This window comes from Lottia gigantea, assembly GCF_000327385.1.
Source record: "Lottia gigantea unplaced genomic scaffold LOTGIsca_82, whole genome shotgun sequence".
NCBI classification, from domain to species: domain Eukaryota; kingdom Metazoa; phylum Mollusca; class Gastropoda; family Lottiidae; genus Lottia; species Lottia gigantea.
Window position 1 is genome coordinate 1,061,360 of NW_008710725.1, and position 21,117 is coordinate 1,082,476.

At 35.0% G+C, this 21,117-nt stretch overlaps 1 protein-coding gene across 1 annotated transcript; it reads left to right on the top strand.

The window, feature by feature from the left end:
• Positions 1-15,019: 15,019 nt before the first annotated feature.
• LOTGIDRAFT_236519 (hypothetical protein) lies at positions 15,020-18,055 on the top strand (the record flags this gene model as incomplete). Its single annotated transcript, XM_009067466.1, has 6 exons — positions 15,020-15,041; positions 15,246-15,480; positions 15,750-15,967; positions 16,425-16,595; positions 16,989-17,091; positions 17,386-18,055. The coding sequence occupies 6 exons, from the start codon at positions 15,020-15,022 to the stop codon at positions 18,053-18,055; spliced, it is 1,419 nt and encodes a 472-aa protein (XP_009065714.1).
• Positions 18,056-21,117: the final 3,062 nt, after the last annotated feature.

Sequence of the window (21,117 nt, forward strand, 5' to 3'; positions counted from 1 at the left end):
TTTTTTATAAATTTAATCAATGCAGTCGATTGAAAAATTAAGTCTTGACACCTTGATCAAGTTTTTAACCTTATGTGAGTATACAATGATATTACGGTGCTTTCTCTGAAAGGACTAGACTGTTGAGCTTACAAACCAATATAACAATATTAAGTATGTGAACGATCTGAAGGGTGGCTGAGTCGTCAGTCTGGAAAATCGAGAAAAAATTTCAATTTCGTTTCATTTGTTTTTACACATTTCACAATTTGAGTTACTGTTTCGTGAAGAATTGCAAAACCGGAACGAAGTGAAAAAAAATGAAATAAAAGTAACGACCTGAAGCCAGTTAGAGGAAGGAATTTCGAGTTGACACACCCAAACACAGAGTATCATCATGTGTTGACAGATGATGAGGTCACGGTGTTATTTTTAAAGTCTTTAAACACTCCAATGATTTATTCGCCCTTGTCGATGACCACGAAATTTGTGTCAATAGGGTAGGTCAATATAACACTGGAACAAATCTACTTGACACCGTCTTCATATAACGTTGTGTTTAATATATTCATCTGATTGTAGACGAATGCGACGTCACGATTGCCTGTTTAGAAATTGATGCGGATGGCTGAAAGAAAGTTCTATCAGTTGGTCATGGATATACCATTACCTTACGCCATTTTACTTCATCATCTGATAGAGGGAGCAATTACAGGACTATTTCCCTTTAGATTTACAAGTGTGACCTTTGACCTAATGATGTCATGACGAAAATGCACGTCTCCATTCTGCAGACGATATCCGGGCAACGGTCGATATTTTTCTCTTTTTAAAACCATTCAATTTTATCAATCATTTTATCTTCCCGAATAACAAGACCAAATGTCACCAAATTGTATAGCAACAGTCTTAGTACACTGTAGAAAATTGCTGAAAAGTTTCCTAAAAAAAATTTCCTTATCATTTTTAGTTGACGATACAAACTAGAAACATCCTTTTTCCATTACAAACGATGAAAAGAACTTTCTTTCGACAGTTTCGCTCAGTTGATTATAGCATGTGATTACAATCTAAAAACTTTTTCTTTAAACAGTCTGTAATTACCAAATCAATAATTACAAAACGACGGCGAGAAAATATTAATACTTCTATTCAGATCGCTTTGTGATTGTCGTGAATTCCCGCCACTATGATCAGTGCATTGTGGGAACTAATCGGTTTCCGCTTAACGCAATTTGTATCAATATGGCCGACCTCGTAATTCAAATCAGATGACTTTTGGGATTCAACGAGCTATGATTACATGATTTTCCCATTTAAGGCTTTCTTAACTCGGCTCGCTAATTGGCGAATCATGGTTTCAAGTCTATGGGGAATTTTCACTGCCTGAAGGAATTTCTACATGACGCCTTCAAATCAACCGTTTTGAACATTAGAACTTTAAAAGGTTTCGTATGTCGACGGGAATTTTCTGAGAGAAATTAGTGATTGATATGTAAATTTTGTTTTCGGTGATCACAGGCTCGAATGTCTGGCTAGAATAATACAGAGGTCACTTAAGTAGACATTGAACAAAAATTAATAAAGTTGGTAGCCATTTTGGTTTTTCCAATTGGATAGTCCGAGGTCTCTTTTCTATTTTACTAGGGTCAGGGTTTCGAGGGCTCGTTTTCTTACTTTTAAACATAGTACGAAGAAAGGGCTACATAAATGAGCAATGTGGACACTCTTAAACCTAAATATCAAATACACATTGTTAGCTATGTGGATCCTCTGAAAGTCGTAACATGTTAATATGTTAAGGAAGAAATTACATGCAATCGAAAAAATCTAATAAATTCTATTTACAGTTGTTTTGCCCAAAATATCGTAAGACATATTCAAATAGAGAATTAACAATAATCCAAGATTAACCAAGAATAGGGATTATCTAGGGATTATTCTGGATTATCTGTTATTGATAGGTCACGCTTGATTGAATTTGATTGATTATTATCTATATATATATTGAAACCCTGGCATTATAATATATTATATACTAATATAACAGTACAATAATAGTATATACCTGTCCCTTCGTGGCCGAATTACTTACTTCTTAGGCCTAGTTTACACCAGCGATTTAATACCATATTGTTGCTATATCTGAAATCCTATACCCCACCCAAATAATTCTACTATACGTCTATTGTTCATATTGCCCATTATTCTCTTCACCATGTTGTAACTTGAATATGCAAATTTCTTGGTATACAATGCTAAATACAACAATAAAATAAACACCATTCCTTTTGTTTGTATGTAACTATTCTTATTAAATATATTTCATTGTAAAAATGAAATAAATGGATTTTTACGTCATACTCTTCTGCACCATGTGGGCGAATAAAGACGTGCAGCTCCGTGCATTATGCAATTAGAGAATTTTGCCAGGACAGTGGTATTAGTCTGCATTTTTTTCATTTCATATATCTGTCGAGGGATCTTTAACGTGCACAGCCTGTAGCACATGTGGCCTCGGTTTATTGTCCCACCCGAACTAGACTCTTGTCAATGTCAGCCCTCCGACCTGCATCACTGAAAACCGGGTTGTAAAATCCGAAAATATTAATTCGCTTGCAGGATCGAACCCCGGATCTGCAGGTTAGTGAGCAAGCGTCCAACTCACTGAGCTACGGTGGCTTCACCAATGACATATAAAGAAACTCAATAGAATTAGTAATTATAGCCATCTTGCTAAACAAACAAAGTAAAAAATAGTTGAAAAATATGAAAATATCATCCGTTTAGTTTATGTCAACAAAGATAGAGATTACAGTATTGAAAAATAGCGAGAGTATTTTAACACGTGGTCTCGCAACTTTATCACTAGTATAAGTAAATATGACCCCTTTTATTCTCAAAATAAAGAGGTCACACCGTGATTCTGTTATAGCTTTAGGGTGTCAAACATTTTGTGAATTTCAATTTGTAATTTTTAAAAACATGCCCCAAGGTACAGGTAAATTCATTCAAAATTTTAATGAGAGATAAACACGACACAGAGTCGCTTCGTCCTACCATTCTGCTGAAAATTTCAAGAATCTGAATAGACACAACTCAATATTATCACTTTAAAGAATGCAAATCCAACACTCAGTTCGTCAAAAATTGCATAACGACTAGCCTTTTTCAAGATTCCGCCACAACACAGAACGGATAAGGACTGGAGAATCAAAAATAATCCTTACATGGTAGTATTTATCATATATCTTATCAACAAGACGAACAATTTCCAATTTAGAATAAATTCAAGGCCCAAATAAACCCCCGAAAATGGTGAACCATGTCCTTTCAGCGCAGTAGGCCTATTTTGATATGATGTTAATCGAGACTAATATGAAAAGAGATTATAAATCTCCCATCAAGACTTGATACGATCTGTTTATATAAAAACCCATTCTGAACTTAAATCAATAGAAGTAATGGTAATTTAACTGAATTTAGCATCTGATTAAATATAACTCAATATACTTCGTTTCGTTTTTTTTCCTGAATGTGAGATTCGTACAAAATTAACGCCAAAAAATATGAAACGAAAATTTGATATTTGGATATACGTGTCGTTTAAAAATTGACGAAGGCCTAAGTAACAATGAAACAAAATTTTGAATTTATTTAACGATAGAAATAATGTGACGAACCTTTTTGATTGTTTTATTACACACCTCTGGAAATTTCGTTTCGTTTTTTTCATGCATCACCGACATTTGCACAATATCAGACAAAACCACCATGCAGAGTGCAACGAAACAAATTCTGCAAAACAAACTCCGTTCTACTTTCGATTTCTACTATCGAAGTCGTGTGACCATTGAACCGAACAATGTCATAAATCACCTTATATAGTTCAATTGTTCTACTTTGTATCGAAGTAAGTCATTACAAATTTGTTGAAAATGTATAGAAAATCGGTAATCAATGCGAAGCGATCACGAAAATTAATTGACGTGGAATAAAAGGGTATTGATTTGGTAAATGATAACTATATATTTAGATAAATGATGTTTTTAGTAAACTAAACGACTCGCTATAAACCTCCATTACTGGATAAATTCCTAGTACACGGTTATTGTGTTTAAATTTAAATGCTTTAATCAGCTTTGATGAAAATCTGTAGATAAATTCAGCATACACCATTAAAGTGATAGTTTATATTGGGTTTCGCAGTTGTAATCAAAATTTGTAGATACTATTCAACGGGGTTGGCAGATCGTATTTACTTAGCCTTCCCGAACAGCCCTGCGACTGGGTGTGTCAACTCCATTTCTTTTTTTAGTAAATTGCCTAATATTTATATTATTTAGGCATCAAACTTGTACCATAAACATCTGTCATGATTTTTAAGAATTTGAAGCATTCGAACAATTGCAACCAGAGCCTGTTTCCCAATGTCATGAATAAATTAATAACTCTTAACGTACCACCCATCCCCCCCGCCTCCTCTAAAAAATACATGCATTCTTCTGGTCTCTAATCTTTATACCTCAATTTGTAACAGCACACATTGTAAAGTCATTCGATATTGCAACAACGTATTGTTACTTTATAGCTGTGATTATTGGAATTGTTAGAAAGAAAACAAGAGGTTTTAGAGTCGCTCCCTAGGGACGACCATTCTAGTGTTAGAAACTATCTAAATCGGATCTCATCAACACATATTACCAACTACATTCGCTTTACGATTTTACACTGTAATATTGTACTGTCCAATTCTGGCTTGAGAGTTGAAATGGAGTTTTATATCCTACTGTTCTGAATCTTTTTGGACTAATGAAATGAAATAGAGTTCTATGGCCTACTGTTCTGTACTTTATTGAACTATTGAAATGAAATGGAGTTATATATCCTACTGTTCTGCATCCTATTTGACGTGAAATGAAATGGAGATTTACGTCTTATTTCTGTGAACACAAATCGATTTTATGTAAGGAGTTTCTAACTAAGAAGTATAATCACAGATTAAAAGAGATGTTTATTTTGCACTTCAGCTGTCTACAGATTATTCTTATAATAAATTGCTCTTAACTCTAAAACATTACTCTACTCTACTCTAATCCATATAGAGTTATTGGCCTTGTTTTCAGACCCTTAGCCGAGTTGGTGTGAACGGGTTTATATTGCATTATGCAGATGTATGCCTTGTGATACTGTGTGCCTTGATAACCTAGTCCCCCAGCCCTTTTGAAAGATTACAGTCTCTCTGAAACTTCAGCTAGCCAAGGGGACTGGTTTGATTCATGCATATCTATCTGAATACAGTTATAGCAAGGGAACCACACAGTTGTTCTAAATATTAACTATACGAATCTCTTGAAACCAATTCCAAATCAAACCAAACAAACAGGCTTGAGTGTATAGTTCTTAAAATAAGCTATACCAATCTTTTGAAACTAATTTTCAAATCAAACGCAACAAACAGGTCCAACACCGACTAAAGAAAGAGCATTGTTTCCAGATTCATTGATGTATTGACTCAACTGTATGGAGAGCAGGAAATACTTGTTAAATGGTAAAACGTGTTTAGCTAACGGCATACTGGAGATTTATTATCATTAGTACCCTAACGCATCGACCTGTTTAACACCTTCCTATTCCAGGCTTTCAAGTGATATTGCCTTCAAATGTTTCAACTGCTATAAAATCTAACACGGGAGATAAAGCGATGTAACAAAATTTACTTTCCGGAAATGGTAATTTTAAAAGAGTATAGTCCTCGATTTAGTTTTTACTTTTATCGAAGCTTAAGTCAGAAATTTAAACTGCATCTCGCTGCCAAGAGAATCAGATATTGACCTTTGACCTGTACCACTTTTCAGATGAGGTAGCATCCCTTCACCATAAAAATACCTATAGTGCTTTACAACATAGAGATAGCTTTAAGAATTACGGAGTTTCCCATTGCATTACCCACTCCCTCTCCCCCAATATCCACCTTGAAAGACCCACCTTTACTCACTCTGCAGACAAATTCACGAATGTGCTCTCCCTTTCCAAACGGTGACTAAATAGGGGTTAACATCCCTTTAACGAGGAAAATTGATTACTATTTTAACTTTTAGCACCTTGAAAACAGTTTAATGGATTTTTTGTGGTATGTAGTTTGTCAGGAACATCAATCAACCATTAGTTAAACTACTCCATATCTTTTGTGTTGGGTGACGAGGGCTCTTTTTTTAATTTTTGATTGCCTGAGGGGGCAGTGCTTGATTTACAACAAAAGAGCTAAGAGCCGTTATTGTTCAGAGCATGTTCTTCGAGGAGCCTTGTAGCTTGATAATACTCGATCTATCTTCTTCGATGAGTTTTGTACGGTCTTGTAATATTGTCTCAAAAGCTTATCGAGTGGTATTCATTATCTTTATAAGTTATACGGTACAAACACGATATACGTAAAACTCCAATACATTTCAAGAGGCTTTTGAATACAAGAGGAAGATGTACGTGTAGCTAAATGTGTGTCTCTTTGGAAAGTCTGTTGTTTACAAAGTCTTGTTTACGTAAAGATCATTGTGAACGAGATACAAAGACATATTTACGATATACAGTCATGTTTATATTACAAAATCCTCCTGTTTACTTTACAAAGTACTGTTTAATTTATTAAGTTCTGTTTACAAAACAAAGTCTTGTTGACATAATAAAGTCCATTTACAACACGTCATGTTTACGAAGCAATGTCTTTCTGTTTAATTTATAAAGTTCTGTTTACAAAACAAAGTCTTGTTGACTTAAAAAGTCCATTTACAACACGTCATGTTTACTTTACAAAACAAAGTCCCATTTACAAAACAAAATCCTATTTATAATACATCAAATGCAAAATCTACATTATTTTGAAAGTGCTTAAAAATCACGAGAAGAAGAAAAAATTATCTCACGAATCGTCGATCTACTTCTGATATCTTTTCATAACCATTATGAAGAAAATAAAACTCAGTTGAAATTCTCGACGGGGCTCAATCAAGATATAAAACTCGGTGATTTATGGAAAATAATTGTCATCAAAACCCAATTATACCAGTCAAATCGTTTTCTCCTTTCTACAAATTACGTTAATTGTTTTTTCTAGACGTTAAATTGTTCTCTGAATTGAAGTTGAGTTTTACACCCTACTATAAATTGTGTTCTATTCTCCCGGTTGTTGACTCTGTTGATTAATTTGGTTTTAATCTCGACTTGGAAAATTACAAACGAGTGTTAGGAAATTATACTGAGAGAAGGGGGATACACTGTTAAATTCATCCTGTTAAATTTACCATTTATTGTTGGCAAGGATAGGCGCTGTTAATTTTTTATTCCCTATGGGGTTATACTTTACATAGAGGGGGGGGGGGGGGATGCACTGTTAAATTTAGTCTGTGGAATTTACGAGTAATTGTTGACAAGTGTAAGATAGGGGGTGGGGGTGGGGGTGGGGGTGGACCGGTGTCATAGAACCTTCTCCACACAAGCATAGGTAGATGTGACAGTCAAGGTATAAGACGAAGTTTGTGATGGCTGAACATGGTGAATCTCTAATAAAAAAGCACAGAAATCTGTTGCTTATATTTTTCAAGCAGAAATATATTAAACAATATATATTATCGAATCCATTAAGAATCACAAAGCTTGAAATTGGCGAGATTTATATTACACAATGGATGTAAAACTCCATTTCACTTCATTGAATCAGTGGAGATTTCCGATTGATTATGACAACATAATGAATATTACAACAATAAAATATTGAATTTAACACCTGTTTTAATAATATTATGTTTTCGCTATTAGAAACAGGTGGTTTGCTACATTTTATTAAAGGTTTGTCTCATTACTCGATTGCACTCAAATTGTCTAAGTGTGTGTCATGACGTTATGAAGTCTTCTTAACATGGAGAGACTTTTCGTATGGAATTCATAAAATCAACGGTGGTTTAGCACTATAGCATATTAAAAAATATAGATAATGCCAAATTGTTAAAGTGCAAACCACAGGAAAAATATCATCTCTGAAACTATTACACCTTTCTACCGTGTTTCACTTTAGGAGGGTAACATAGATAATAGATATTCACGAGTCTCAAAACCATTAACTTACTGATAAGGGATATTGTTCAAAGGCTCATGAGTCAAAACGTCCAGGATGCTTAGATCTGTTCACCTTTCGACTGCAGATTCATGCATTTTCGCTGCATCATGTTTTCAACGCGCTGTATCTTTTGCATTTGAGTTTTATTGAAGATAGGGGTGCACCATGAATAAAATATTTATTGGATAAATTGATAATTTTGAATTACATATAAAATATATGTCGTGATCACCTGTTTAATATCAATAATCTAACAACCTTTATCGGTTTGTTTACTTGGGTATTTATTGTACATGAGCCCATACACACCTGTGTTGTTCGCCTACAATCGAATAAGAGTAGGCTGATGCCGCTGTCCTGACAAACTTTCGCTTATTGCACACTGCATGGCATTGTCTGTCGGCATTAGCCCAATAAGGTGCAGACAAGCAGGACGTACAAAATCATTTCATTTCATTGTTTAATTTTCAGATACGTAATTTTCATAAATATTTGTGTCCTAAACAAAATCTTCACGTGCGAAATGTTCTGGGACGAAATTATTAGCACGAAATGTCCTGGGTTGAAACTTCCACGTGATGTACGAAATGTCCCGTACCGAAATACCTATGACCATACATACAATGTCCTGTACCGAAATATCCCTTTTCTGTTACAAGCAAGTTTAGAATAATTGCTGGAAATAAACTCCATTACGTTATAAAATCGTCCATTATGTAAATTAATGGTAAATTGGATGTTAATTGTTTAAAAGGCTGATTTAGATCGAAATAAACCGAGGATAAATTGATAATTGTTCTCAATGCAGTTAGTTTAACTACAAACAATATAATTTGTACCACACAGGGGAATTAATTTCAGGTCGTTGCGAACAAAAATCTAATTTCAACATCCGTCATTATTCGTCAGGTTTATCTCTAGATTTTTTTAGAATAATTTTCTTGATTTGATGAATGTTTTAATAATTTCTAAAGAGATTACAGATTGATAAGAACTACTTGAATTGTAATTATAATTAAATAATTGAATCAAATTGGTGCTTAAGAGTAGCCATTGTGGACTAAGGAAATTTTCTTCATTGCACACAGGGTGACTGAGAAACCTAGCCATAATGTTTACAGTCTTTATGTCGAGGGCTATGATTGGCTGTATTTATCTGGCGTACAATCCAATCACATCGCTGCAAACTGTGATACAAGAAATGTGGCTATTGCAGTCAAGGTATTAGACTGGCTGTATTTTCTAGTGTACAATCCAATCAAATCGATGCATTCAGTGATACAAGAAATGTGACTATTACAGTCAAGTTATAAGACGCAGTGATAGCCTCACATTGTGAAGGTACAAGAAAGTGGCTATTACAGTTAAGGTATAAGACGCAGTTCGTAATAGCTTGACATTATGAAGATACAAGAAAGTAGTCATTGCAGTCAAGGTAGAAGACGCAGTGATAGCTTGACATTGTGAAGATACAAGACGGTGGCTGTTACAGTTAAGGTATAAGACGCAGTATGTAATAGCTTGACGTTGTAAAGTCAATCAGTAGGCGGAGGAAATCGATAATGAGATCACTAGATTGGCTACCTGCGGTTAATATCATTATTCTAATCATAATTACTGTTTGATTAAACTCTATTCAAATATTATTATACATATAACAATTAATAATAACAAATCATAAATCAATTTATAACAGAAGCAGAAAACCGCTTTAAATATGCGGATGTGACATCACTAACCCCCTAAATAACTATAATTACATAATAACATTATAATAATTAAACAGAAAAAACAGTTTGGACATATTTTATTCTTTTATTCTTACACAAATAACAATAAATCAGTTAATAACAGAAGCAGACACAATTTTTAATATAAGGATTTGTGACGTCACTAACCCCGAAAATATCTACATTGTTTTGCAATATCAATATCCTATATTATTTTACAGATTAATATTCAAAAATTATATGGATAACAATCATAAATCATTTGATAACGAAAGCGGATTTGTGACATCATTAACCTTTTAATAACTGTCGCACGATCCTATGACGTCACTAATTGATTAAAAGCCCCGATTTGCATTTGTATCAATTTACAGCAAGTAAAATTAGACACAAACAGCAAGAATTTTGTCACTTACTCCAAACAAATCATTGCAGCTATTTTTTCGAATTTCCGAGTTTTTATTAGTTCATTCATTTTCTCAGACTTGGTGGAATCGGTCAACTTATTTTCTGGAATGAGGTTCATGACACGAATAATTCTAATTCACTTATTGACGGTTTCATTCCACAAAAAATTGTTGGTTGTAGAGGAAATGGTCGAGTGATGTCCCGGAAGAGAGTTGGAACAATTAAAGGATGATACACTCCCAGAATTAATTTTAATACCAAATAAATTCTGATAGAACTTAAAGGGACATAGCCATCTAAATATTTATTTTACCAGGTTGATAGAACTTAAAGACAGTTACTTTCAGTTACCCGTTTCATATTCAGAATGTAAATTTAGCGTCTGGTTCGTCTACAATTCAATACAAAAGGAGAGAACTGACAAATAATCTACAGCTGTCTTGCTATTAAAATCCAGAAAACGTCCCCGACAACTCAAGACGTTCTAATTTTAAAAATTATTTTATTTGCAGACGAACCATTAGTAGGATTTTAATTCTAGTAGGTGTTAAAGGTAGTTGGTATTAACCTGCAGGTAAAGCGAACATTTCGACGACAGTATACCTTTAACGCTCAACAACATTGGGTGTTTGACTTAAATCACATGTTTCCATTAACCAATCATAATCAAATAACTCTACTTTCGTTTTATCATTACAACTCTCGTTACCACGATGTGTTATTCATCTGCACGTGCTTCTGTTGATTCGCTAACAATGTAGCCATAACAACGAATTAAAATGGCGCTTGACTTTGAAATCTTTCTGTATTAAGTGGTCAAGAGAATGTCCCGGTTCTTAAGTTTCCGTCATTATTACGAGAACTTGTCTAGTGATAGAGAACTGGCACTTCCGGTGTCTTTATCCGTTTTACAGACGACATTGGGCTCGTGAATGATGCTTCGTTTAACAGTGTTTGTTTAAAGCAGGAATAGGCACCAGCAGGAGATTCATAGGCAGATAGGAGCGTAAACGAGTGTGGTTTTGGCTGGCGTTTTTTTACTGCTTCTCAAAAAGAAATCATTAACCAATGCATCATCCCCCAATTACCAATGGGACCTACTTCGTCCGTAATATTTCTGAAAGCCACGTGAAAATATAAAACTTCTATTTCAGTCTGCTATTTCATCCCCTTCCGTACATTTAACCGAAATATTTCGACCATACCATCACCCTCTCTCGCGTTTACACGGATAGAAGAAAAAGTAACACGGCAACTGTAATAAGCTAACTGTACTCAATCCAATTGACCCAATGACTTCACAGGGATGACGAGAACGTCTTGACAGCTTATACCCAATTAACACGGCCATAACAAAACTTTACACTCAAATGTCAAGTAAAGAAATGAATGAACGAAGTGATCTAATTCGGGGGGATCTTAGAAGCCATGGTAGTTCGTTTCGACAAATTCTTGTCAAGTCTGAAATAGCACAGAGTCATCTCTGGTACATTTGGGGTGCCATAAAGGTTAAATATTTGCTACGAGACTTGCGTGAATGACAGACATCCACAGAGTTGACAAATCCAGATACAGTGTGATATTAGGTGTTTCGGGGTGGCAAAACATGTTTCACGGTGTGAAGGTGATTCAGGGTCGCAGGAAATGTTATGGAGTGGTTTCAGCAGTTTCATAGTCGCATCTGCTGTTTCATGTGGACTAGAGCGGTTTCAGAGAGTATTAGGTGTTTTAGAGTGGCATCAGGTGTTATCGAAAAGTACTAGCGCCATGCACCATAGAAGGCCTATGTGTTAAAGCGGAACTCAAATTAAATAAAGTAGTATACGCTCACGACTGGCATTGACCATTTCTCTACAGACAATTCCATAGTTGATAAGATTTCTAATTTAACAACCCACGACCATCTAGTTTTCTAATAACCAAGATAACGGTCTGACAATCCATTAAGATATCAGTGAACCTAGCAACATTATCGCTTACACTTTAGTCCATCTTTTTTATTACTGTTTTGATTTCACGTCACAGAGTCTCTCATTCTTCCCTATCTACTTCCGTTTTATACCGGAAGTGCGTTCGCTAATGACATGTGCGTGTTGACACGTTTTTGTTGTTTTTTGCCTTTTTATCTTTGTGAGTAATTACCGAGAACTTTAATGCTCTATTATTATCTTAAACTGTGTTAAATCACAAAATATAAAGAGGTCGATTAAGTGCCTGAGGTATTTTTCTTACTCCTTATAATATTGGCAGACTTCAAAATACACAATTTAAGTCGATATATCAAAGATGCAAATAACAACGTCTTTCATTTTTCAAAACATAAGACATAATACTCCCTGTATTTTACATGAAATGCAACCAAGTTAAAACTCGCAATCGCTTGTCCCTTCAAGCACAGAACAGTAAGATATAAAACTACATTTCATTAGTCCAATAAGATACAGAACAGTATGATATAAAACTATATTACATTTTATTAGTCCAATAAGATACAGACCAGTATGATATAAAACTACATTTCATTTCATTAGTCCAATAAGATACAGAACAGTAGGATATAAAACTCCATTTCATTTCATTAGCCCGATAAGATACATAACAGTAGGATATAAAACTCCATTTCATTTCATTAGTCTAATAAGATACAGAACAGTAGGATATAAAACTCTATTTCATTTCATTAGACCAATAAGGTACAGAACAGTAGGATATAAAACTCTATTTCATTTCATTAGACCAATAAGATACATAACAGTAGGATATAAAACTCCATTTCATTTCATTAGTCTAATAAGATACAGAACAGTAGGATATAAAACTCTATTTCATTTCATTAGTCTAATAAGATACAGAACAGTGGAACATAAACTGTACAGTAAATGATGATTTTTCTTTTGAATAAATAAAAGATTCGACTAAACAAATAACCCTATAACTATTGGATGTAAAACTCCATTTCATTTCAGCACATATAGAAATATACGGATGGATTATAAAACCAGAAAACAATATGTAATAAATTAATTAATATTTCTGATGATGACTTTTCTATTTAATTAACAGGAAAGTTCTTGTTTTCAGGAAATTAAAATCCTCATAATGACAAACATTGACAGTGTCTTTATTTCCGAGGGCCAATAAACATCCGCTTGTTTCTCCCTTTGTAATCATTTAATATTTAGTTTTATCGAGATTAAGCATGACTTTTTACTTTGAAATCAACTGCAATTTCGATCTGTAATCTACGTGACATTTGATTATGTTTGATGTTTTATAACTGCAGTTGTAATAACTGAACGATAAAAGGGCATATAAGGTAATGGATAAATGGTGCTTGTAGGTTCGATTTTTTCTAATTTACATGTATCAGGTGGTGATTAGGATAATGGTTCTTGTAGGTTCGAATTCTTTCATTCTGTGATTCTCTTGCTTTTGATGGACGTAGGCGTACTAAAGGTTTGAGGCTTTACCAAAAGGTTACATATCAAGGAGTTAGCACATATGTCCCAAAAAAATGATAGTAATTGACCGATCGCTCCCCCCCACGCCCCCGGGCCACCCACCACCATCTCTCTATTCCCATATACATATTATCCTTTTTACGAGCCTAGTCACAAATGAAAATAACAACTAGACTAGATATTTGTTCTGATGTTGTTCTTTCTATTATCTTCTGACGTTTAAAATTGGCTTCTATTCGTCACGAGAAAGGAATAAAAACGGAAACACTAATATCAACCCATCAGCAACTAAAGGCTATCATTTTATCGCCATTGCTTATTATATTGTGACAAATTTACGACAACCATTTCTGGGTTTAAAGACTTCTTTACGACCCGAGACAAATATTAATTGAATTGGCGCGAAAGTCTATTATTTTGGCGGGAGATTGTTTGATACATTGAACTGATTGGCCTGTTTATGATTTGTAAGTCAGTTAATTAAATGAAACGAAATGAACTAGACTAAAACGTCTCACTGTTGTTTTCTTTAAAGGGGTATGGCCTAGCTTCATAAAAGCAGGAGTGCCGTCTAAATCCTTAATCCCAGTGTTCAACAATATACGAGTTTTTCTGTATATACAAGTACTGGGTACATTGGTGCAAATCAAACGGTCTACCGTGAAAGATCTGCTAGCGCTCGACTGTACTGCCGAGGATTGCGGAATATGTGCATATTTCTCTTCAATGGAGACATTTAACTGGGGTTAAAAAGTGATAGAACAAATAATATTTTAGAGGGACATATCACTTGAAAAACTGTTGCCCTCAAGATAGACATCTCTATGAATATCATCCATTCTAATAGTTAGTTTAGAGAATAATTAAATGAATAAATCCCTTGAAAACAATTATGAAAACTAGAGGGATTCATCACTTGAAATAACTGTTATGCTTACTGTAGACAACTTAATGAACTTAAATAAAAAAAATCAAGTTTATTACACTAGTGTATGATGTAGTTAATAATATTTATCGATCCTTTTACGACTTCAACATGAATTTTATGAAGAGTTCCAATTGTCTTTTGGTCTTCCGTTTTACTTCTAAAAATAAAAGAGACGCCGTTGCCGTTACAGTTACAGATCGTTACGGCTTGTCAAGTTTTGGTTTAAAATAAAAACAAGCGACTTGGCCAGACAGACATAAAAGGGTTAATTTCTTTCAGATTTTATTGTCAAGAAATATACAAGAATTTATTTAAAAACATTAATGTGTTGTTTGTACTTGACTTAAGAACACGCCATGACATTTGGCTCAATATTTCTAAGGACCCATGTAAGGGTTAGACAATGGAATCTCTGAAGGCAGTTGGTAAAGGGAGGGGGGGGGGGGTGAGGGCTGAGGATTGGCACCAGAAATTCATTGAAAATCATATTTTTTGAGGAAATATTTCTATAATGCATAAATGTGTTGTTTGTATTCAAATCAATAGTTAGACCGGATCTTAAGGTAGTAAAGGAAAAAGCAGCTAAACGTTAAATTCCATTTCATTTTTTCTCCAACTGTGTTTTTCAGTATTAACAGCGGCCTTAACACCCACCAAATACATGGTAAAATACTGCAGTAGCTCCAGATCGACCATCCATATCAACAGTAGCTTAATACTGAAGCTGACAGATGACCCAGTGGAGGATAGAACTAGTGTTGGCTTCCTCCATTGTGCCACCAGCCTCAAAACAGATCGCCATTCCAGTATTTATTTACATTTTATAGAATTAGACATTGCTCACCAATCTTCAACTCCTGATAGGTAAGTTCTATACACAGGCAGCGCTCACGTGGGGCCAATACGAGCAACTAATCTCATCAAAGATTCTTTCAATTCATTAACAAAAAAAGTAGGACGCAAAACTCCGTTTTTTTTTTCGTTTATGAACTTATATAAGGTTTTTTGGCACAAAGAATAGGACGTAAAACATCATTTCATTCATTCATTCATTCATTCATTCATTCATTCATTCATTCATTCATTCATTCATTCATTTAATTATATTGATATTGTTTTCTATGTCTTTGTAGGTTACATATTTACGACTTCAACGACGACGGTAAGAAGGTCCAGCTGACTCCATCCAAAGGAATCTATGGAGTCTTTCAAAAGCCATATTATACCACGAACACAGTGGACAGCCCTATTCGAGACTACCAATCCTCGGGCAATAAGTTTAGACTCGATTTCTTAGGGAAACCAACTTACATGTATAAAGGATTTGCGATATTACTAACTAAAGTGAAAGGTAGGTAGCCACGATACATGGACCTGATCTGAGAACACAGTAACTGTCATTGTTCACAGTTTCCGCAAATGCAACACAGCCGCTTTCTGATTATACAAAACTTTAATTCTGCCAAGCAATCTGCTAGTTAGTTGGACACGATAGTTTAGTATCCTCTAATCTCATTCTGGCCACAGAAAACTGTCATTGTATCAAGCAATCAGCTAGTTAGTATGATTTTGACGTTTAAATGAAGGGGACATGGTAATGGTTTCCAAAAACTATCTTGTCTCTGATATCAGTTCGTTGGAAGCGGGTGTTAACTTGCCATCTACCTACAGCTACTGAGTCTGTGATATCTATCAACTAACCAAAGATGGTGTGCGGCTATCAGTACTGATTGCGGACTGAATTAATATCATTGTTACAGTTGTCCTTGGTATAAACTCGATTTTTTGAACTTTTGAATTATATTTAGATGCACGGTATAACGGTTGTAAGAAGGGATATTTCCACTGTAAGCATCAAGATATCTGTATACCAGGAGAGCTCCAGTGTGACGGACAGGACAACTGTGGTGCCCTAGATGGCTCGGATGAGTTTAATTGTGCCGGTCTGGAAGAAACAGTCACCAATCTTCTTAGTAGCTGTAAGTACATTCTACAATTAGTTGTCCTGATTAGGGATTTATATCCGAAACACAGGACAACAAAGTATGAGCTCTAATAAACTTCTAATATTCATTTAAGTGTTACCGGCGAGTATCTGATATCCAACACGTATGACAATATAATATAAGCTATGGTAGACTTTATTATTCAATTTCAGTGTTCCTGATGAAACCATTGTATCCAAAAAACTCGAATAATGGACTCGAATGATGTGAAAAATACTCGCAGTTGAAAAAAAAAATCTTTGCTGGGGTATACCAACTCTATGTGCATGATCTATACATCGAATCCCGAGCCAATGTGTTGGGTGCATGTCGGATTTTTTGTCATGTTTATATCACATTGTCTTCATTTTTATCTCCTTTCTTCAGATTCAGTATATCACGCTGTAATCGCCGCTGCGGTTGGTATCCTGGTATTTTTAGCGTCCTTTATGCTAATAGCCTATTGCATCAGAAAATATAACAGACGAAAGTAAGTTTTTACACAGCTTTTGGGTCAAAGTCGCTGATCACAGGCATTGTGAACATTGGCAACATTAATAGCATCTTTTGTGCGATATCCATGAGAAGAAATTAATAAAAAGGCGTTTGATCATTTCAATTAAAAATTTCATTTGATTATGACTTTTTCAGCTTTAAAAACTTTTTTTCACCTTAACTTTCAGATTTAACTCTGCTTTTACACTTTATAGAGATGATTCAAATTATACCAAATAAATTGACCCATGCTACCAATGCGTAAACGTGCGCCTATTATATTTTGCAGGTATCCATTCGTTAAGGCTCGAGCTTTATTACAGAGAGGAATGTGTACGGTCACAACGAACTTGGACGAGGAGAGACTTTACGCACCACCCTCATACGAAGATGTTGTGGCCAACAGTAATGGTGGCATGCCTGGAAGTAGCCGTGGTAATGAACCACCTCCAGATTATAGCGAATACATCCGGACTACTTTAAATAAGCGGAGGGATTTGACTGATAGCGAAGATGAGGATTCGGAGTATGGAAGTCCGCAGAGAGAAAATAAACTAAATGATGGCATGCGCTCGCGATTTGTAAACTTACACGACGAGTTTCAAGACATCAATCCCCAAATGAACACCAAAGGTAAAGGTGGGAAACCGAAACGAAGCAGTAATAAAACTAATTCCACCCGAAAATTTGAGACTCACGACCACCCGTCTACTGCAGACGATCACAGAGACCAAGCTTCATCAACTTCCGCTTCAGATAACGTCAGAACCGGGACTCCATCTTCACACGGGAGTACCATTAGTTTAGGATTTCCACAAACCGGAGACGATTCTGAAAACGACTTGAAAAGTGGCGACTCCGGGATAGAAAACAGCAGTGAGAGGATCTCTAAATATAACAATAACGTGAAATCAACAGCAAGGGAGGCAACTCCAAATAAAGACACAGTGAAGAACTGAGATGCGTTCAACAAAAGCTACAAATAGACAGGTCTGTTCAGAAAGCTGTATGTTTCTTGTGCGATAGAGCAAATAAACGTGATTCGTCACCTATGCGTGATAGCATACAGGTATGTCCTTACATCCAGTCTAGTAACTCATTGTCGAAAAGGCAGGATTTGAGTCGGGCTCAATTATGCGTTCGGGCCAATTACCCACAAATCCGCTCTATGCATCTTATGGAAAACGTAACCCGTCTATACGTACTTTAACTCATTGTGATAGTAACAGCATTATGAAATATTTGCCATGTAATGCCTTCCATAAAATACCAGTGTGCTCAATTATTATCTCCGAGTGAACTTATATAGGTGTACGAAAATAAGTAATTCAGGTCATTTTCTATCCATATAATGACCAATCAGAAAAAAATTTCCGCATCAGTTCGGTATATATCTGATCACAGATAGTTCCACATTTACAAAAATTCAAAGCATTGTTTTGTTAACTGAGCATTCCACAAAACACGTACCATTCTCAAGTTCCACAAAACAGAACTTGTCTTAAACAGAAAAGTTCCAAACTTAACCATGTACTTACCATTCCGTTAAAATTAAGTTCCATATCTCAGACAAGAAAGAAGTTAAAGTTCAGTAAACGAGAAAGACACATAATCAGAATATACGTAAATATATAAGTTCTGTGAAAGAAAACGTTCCGTATTTGAGTATAAGAAAGTTCTGTAACTGAGTATAAGAAAGTTCCATATTAGAATACATATAACAATTCTAATATAGAAATGTTCCAAGCATAATGTCCATTCCATATTCAGGAAAGTTCCGTGTTTTTTAGAAAGTTCCATATAAGAAACTGTACATTTGTTTTGATACAACTGCCTTGTTTGTTAATCATATATACATTGCTTTTAGCTTTTATATTATTTGCTTATTTTATTGTTTGTTTTAATAAGTATTTATTTATTTTCACGTTTGCCAATCTATGCAAAATATAACCATTGTAAAAAATTCATATAATTTTCACCATTCCATCAATTCAAATATTGCCTGATATACTATTACACAATTTTTCATGTCGTTTCGAGTTTGTTTTCACTAAATTTTGTACGTGCTAACTCAAATTGCGTCACTCAAGAAAAAAAAATGAAACGAAAATAATGCTATTAAGCTCTAACAACTCATATTTGTAAACTTTGTATAAACCTCACCAAAAATATTGAGGGGTAGGGGTGCAACGCATCAGGCGCCATCGTTTTAACCAAGGACCAGTTTCACTAAAGAGTTACGACAGGTCGTAAGCTTTGTGAAACTGGCCTCATGTGACCAAGATCAAATATTTGAAATCATAAATGTGTTCAAGATTTGATACCACTACTGTTCATCCATTCCGCCATGTTTGTTTATACATATATATATTTTAATAAAATGTTTTATATATAAACTGCGAATTATTACTGATTTTGGTGGGTTTTTTATGGCTTCCCAAAACCTCTGTATTATTTTTCAAAGGGTCTACCGTGAAAGTTCAGCAAGCGCTTTGCATCATACAGATTTGGTCTTACGGAAACTGCCGAGGATTGTTGAATGTTAGTAGCTCAGGACTGTGGTCCGTTTTATTTATTTTGTGCAAGTCGACACCACAAAGGCTACAGCTTGTTCCATTTATTATTATCATTGTCTTTTTTTATTGTTTTACTGGTATATAAAAGTTTTAACTGTAGTCTGTAATACCCTTTGATATTGTGATATATGAGATGAGTAGTTATCTCCCCTTATCATCTGATTCAGTCAAAACAAGATGCTGAACTTACTGAAAACTTTCCAACACAGGGTGGTAATCTGAAGGATAATGATATCGATTACTTCCAGACATTTGCATTTTCTTACCTTTGATGGTCCTTATTCTTCATCTTGGTTCCACAAATTCTTCCAAACATCAAAAACTTAGCTACGCTCCAGGAAACATCTTTTACTCGGCTGTTCATTTTCCCGCATCTTCTGCAAAAGAAGACAGTATTAAAGGGAAAGTACTCTAACAGATTTTATCACGTCAGACAACAAATAATTTCTAATCGCGTGTTCTGACATTAGTATTATACTAGAGATACCTTGCATAAACTGTCCATTAAATAGTTTTCTTCGCATTTATTTGGGTCTGGTCGTTGTGAAGTGGGAAGGAGCAATGCGCCAGGCGCCATCATTTTGCATTGCTTTCAGCTTTGCATCCATTGTCAGAGATTCCACATAGCTACTAATGTTCATTAGTTTTGTCAATTGGGCACTCTTTAGAGAGTTCATATAGCTAACATGGTCATTTTGTTGGACTTCGATTTGTGATAACAAGCCAATTCGGTATGCTTTTCCACATAAGTTCACATATGTAATAATTCCATTTGGCTGTACTATTAATTGTAACAAGCCACCTGGTCAATGGGGTTCTCTCCTCTTTAAATATATTATATATATGTCAATTTTTAATCGAGTATTTGATTAGTCAATCTCCATCAACCATTCTAACATCCTTTCACTCTAATCTCGATTCTGATTGGATAATTCATATAACAAGTAGTGTATTCTGCCGCCATGACAAGAACGTTTCAACCGAATTACTACCAATAATGGCTTGCTCTGTTTGCATAAAACACCGTAATCAAACAATGCCGGTGCTTATCTTTTAAGTTATCCGGTTTTCCTTTGATATTTTCTGGTCGACGACATTTTTAGCTTTAACCTCTCGTTCAACTATGTTTTCTCAAAAAATCTGCCGCCATCTTTTACGCGGAGTTAATGTGTGTTTAACGCTAGTGCTTCAAGTGAAGGGTCTTGAAAATGTGATTGCTTCTCTCGAAGTCACGAACTGTCTTTTTGTAGAAACCCTCACAACGTCGCTGTTGTTTGCACGAAACAGGTGGCTCGAGACAGTAATTAAAAATATAAATTCATCGTTTTTTATCTTTCCCCGGTTACCGCGCCTCTTAACTTTTTATTAATTTATTTCGTGCCGGTTCCGACAAAATTCGATAATTTCAAGCACCCGAAACGCAAATATATTAGTAATTAAAAGCG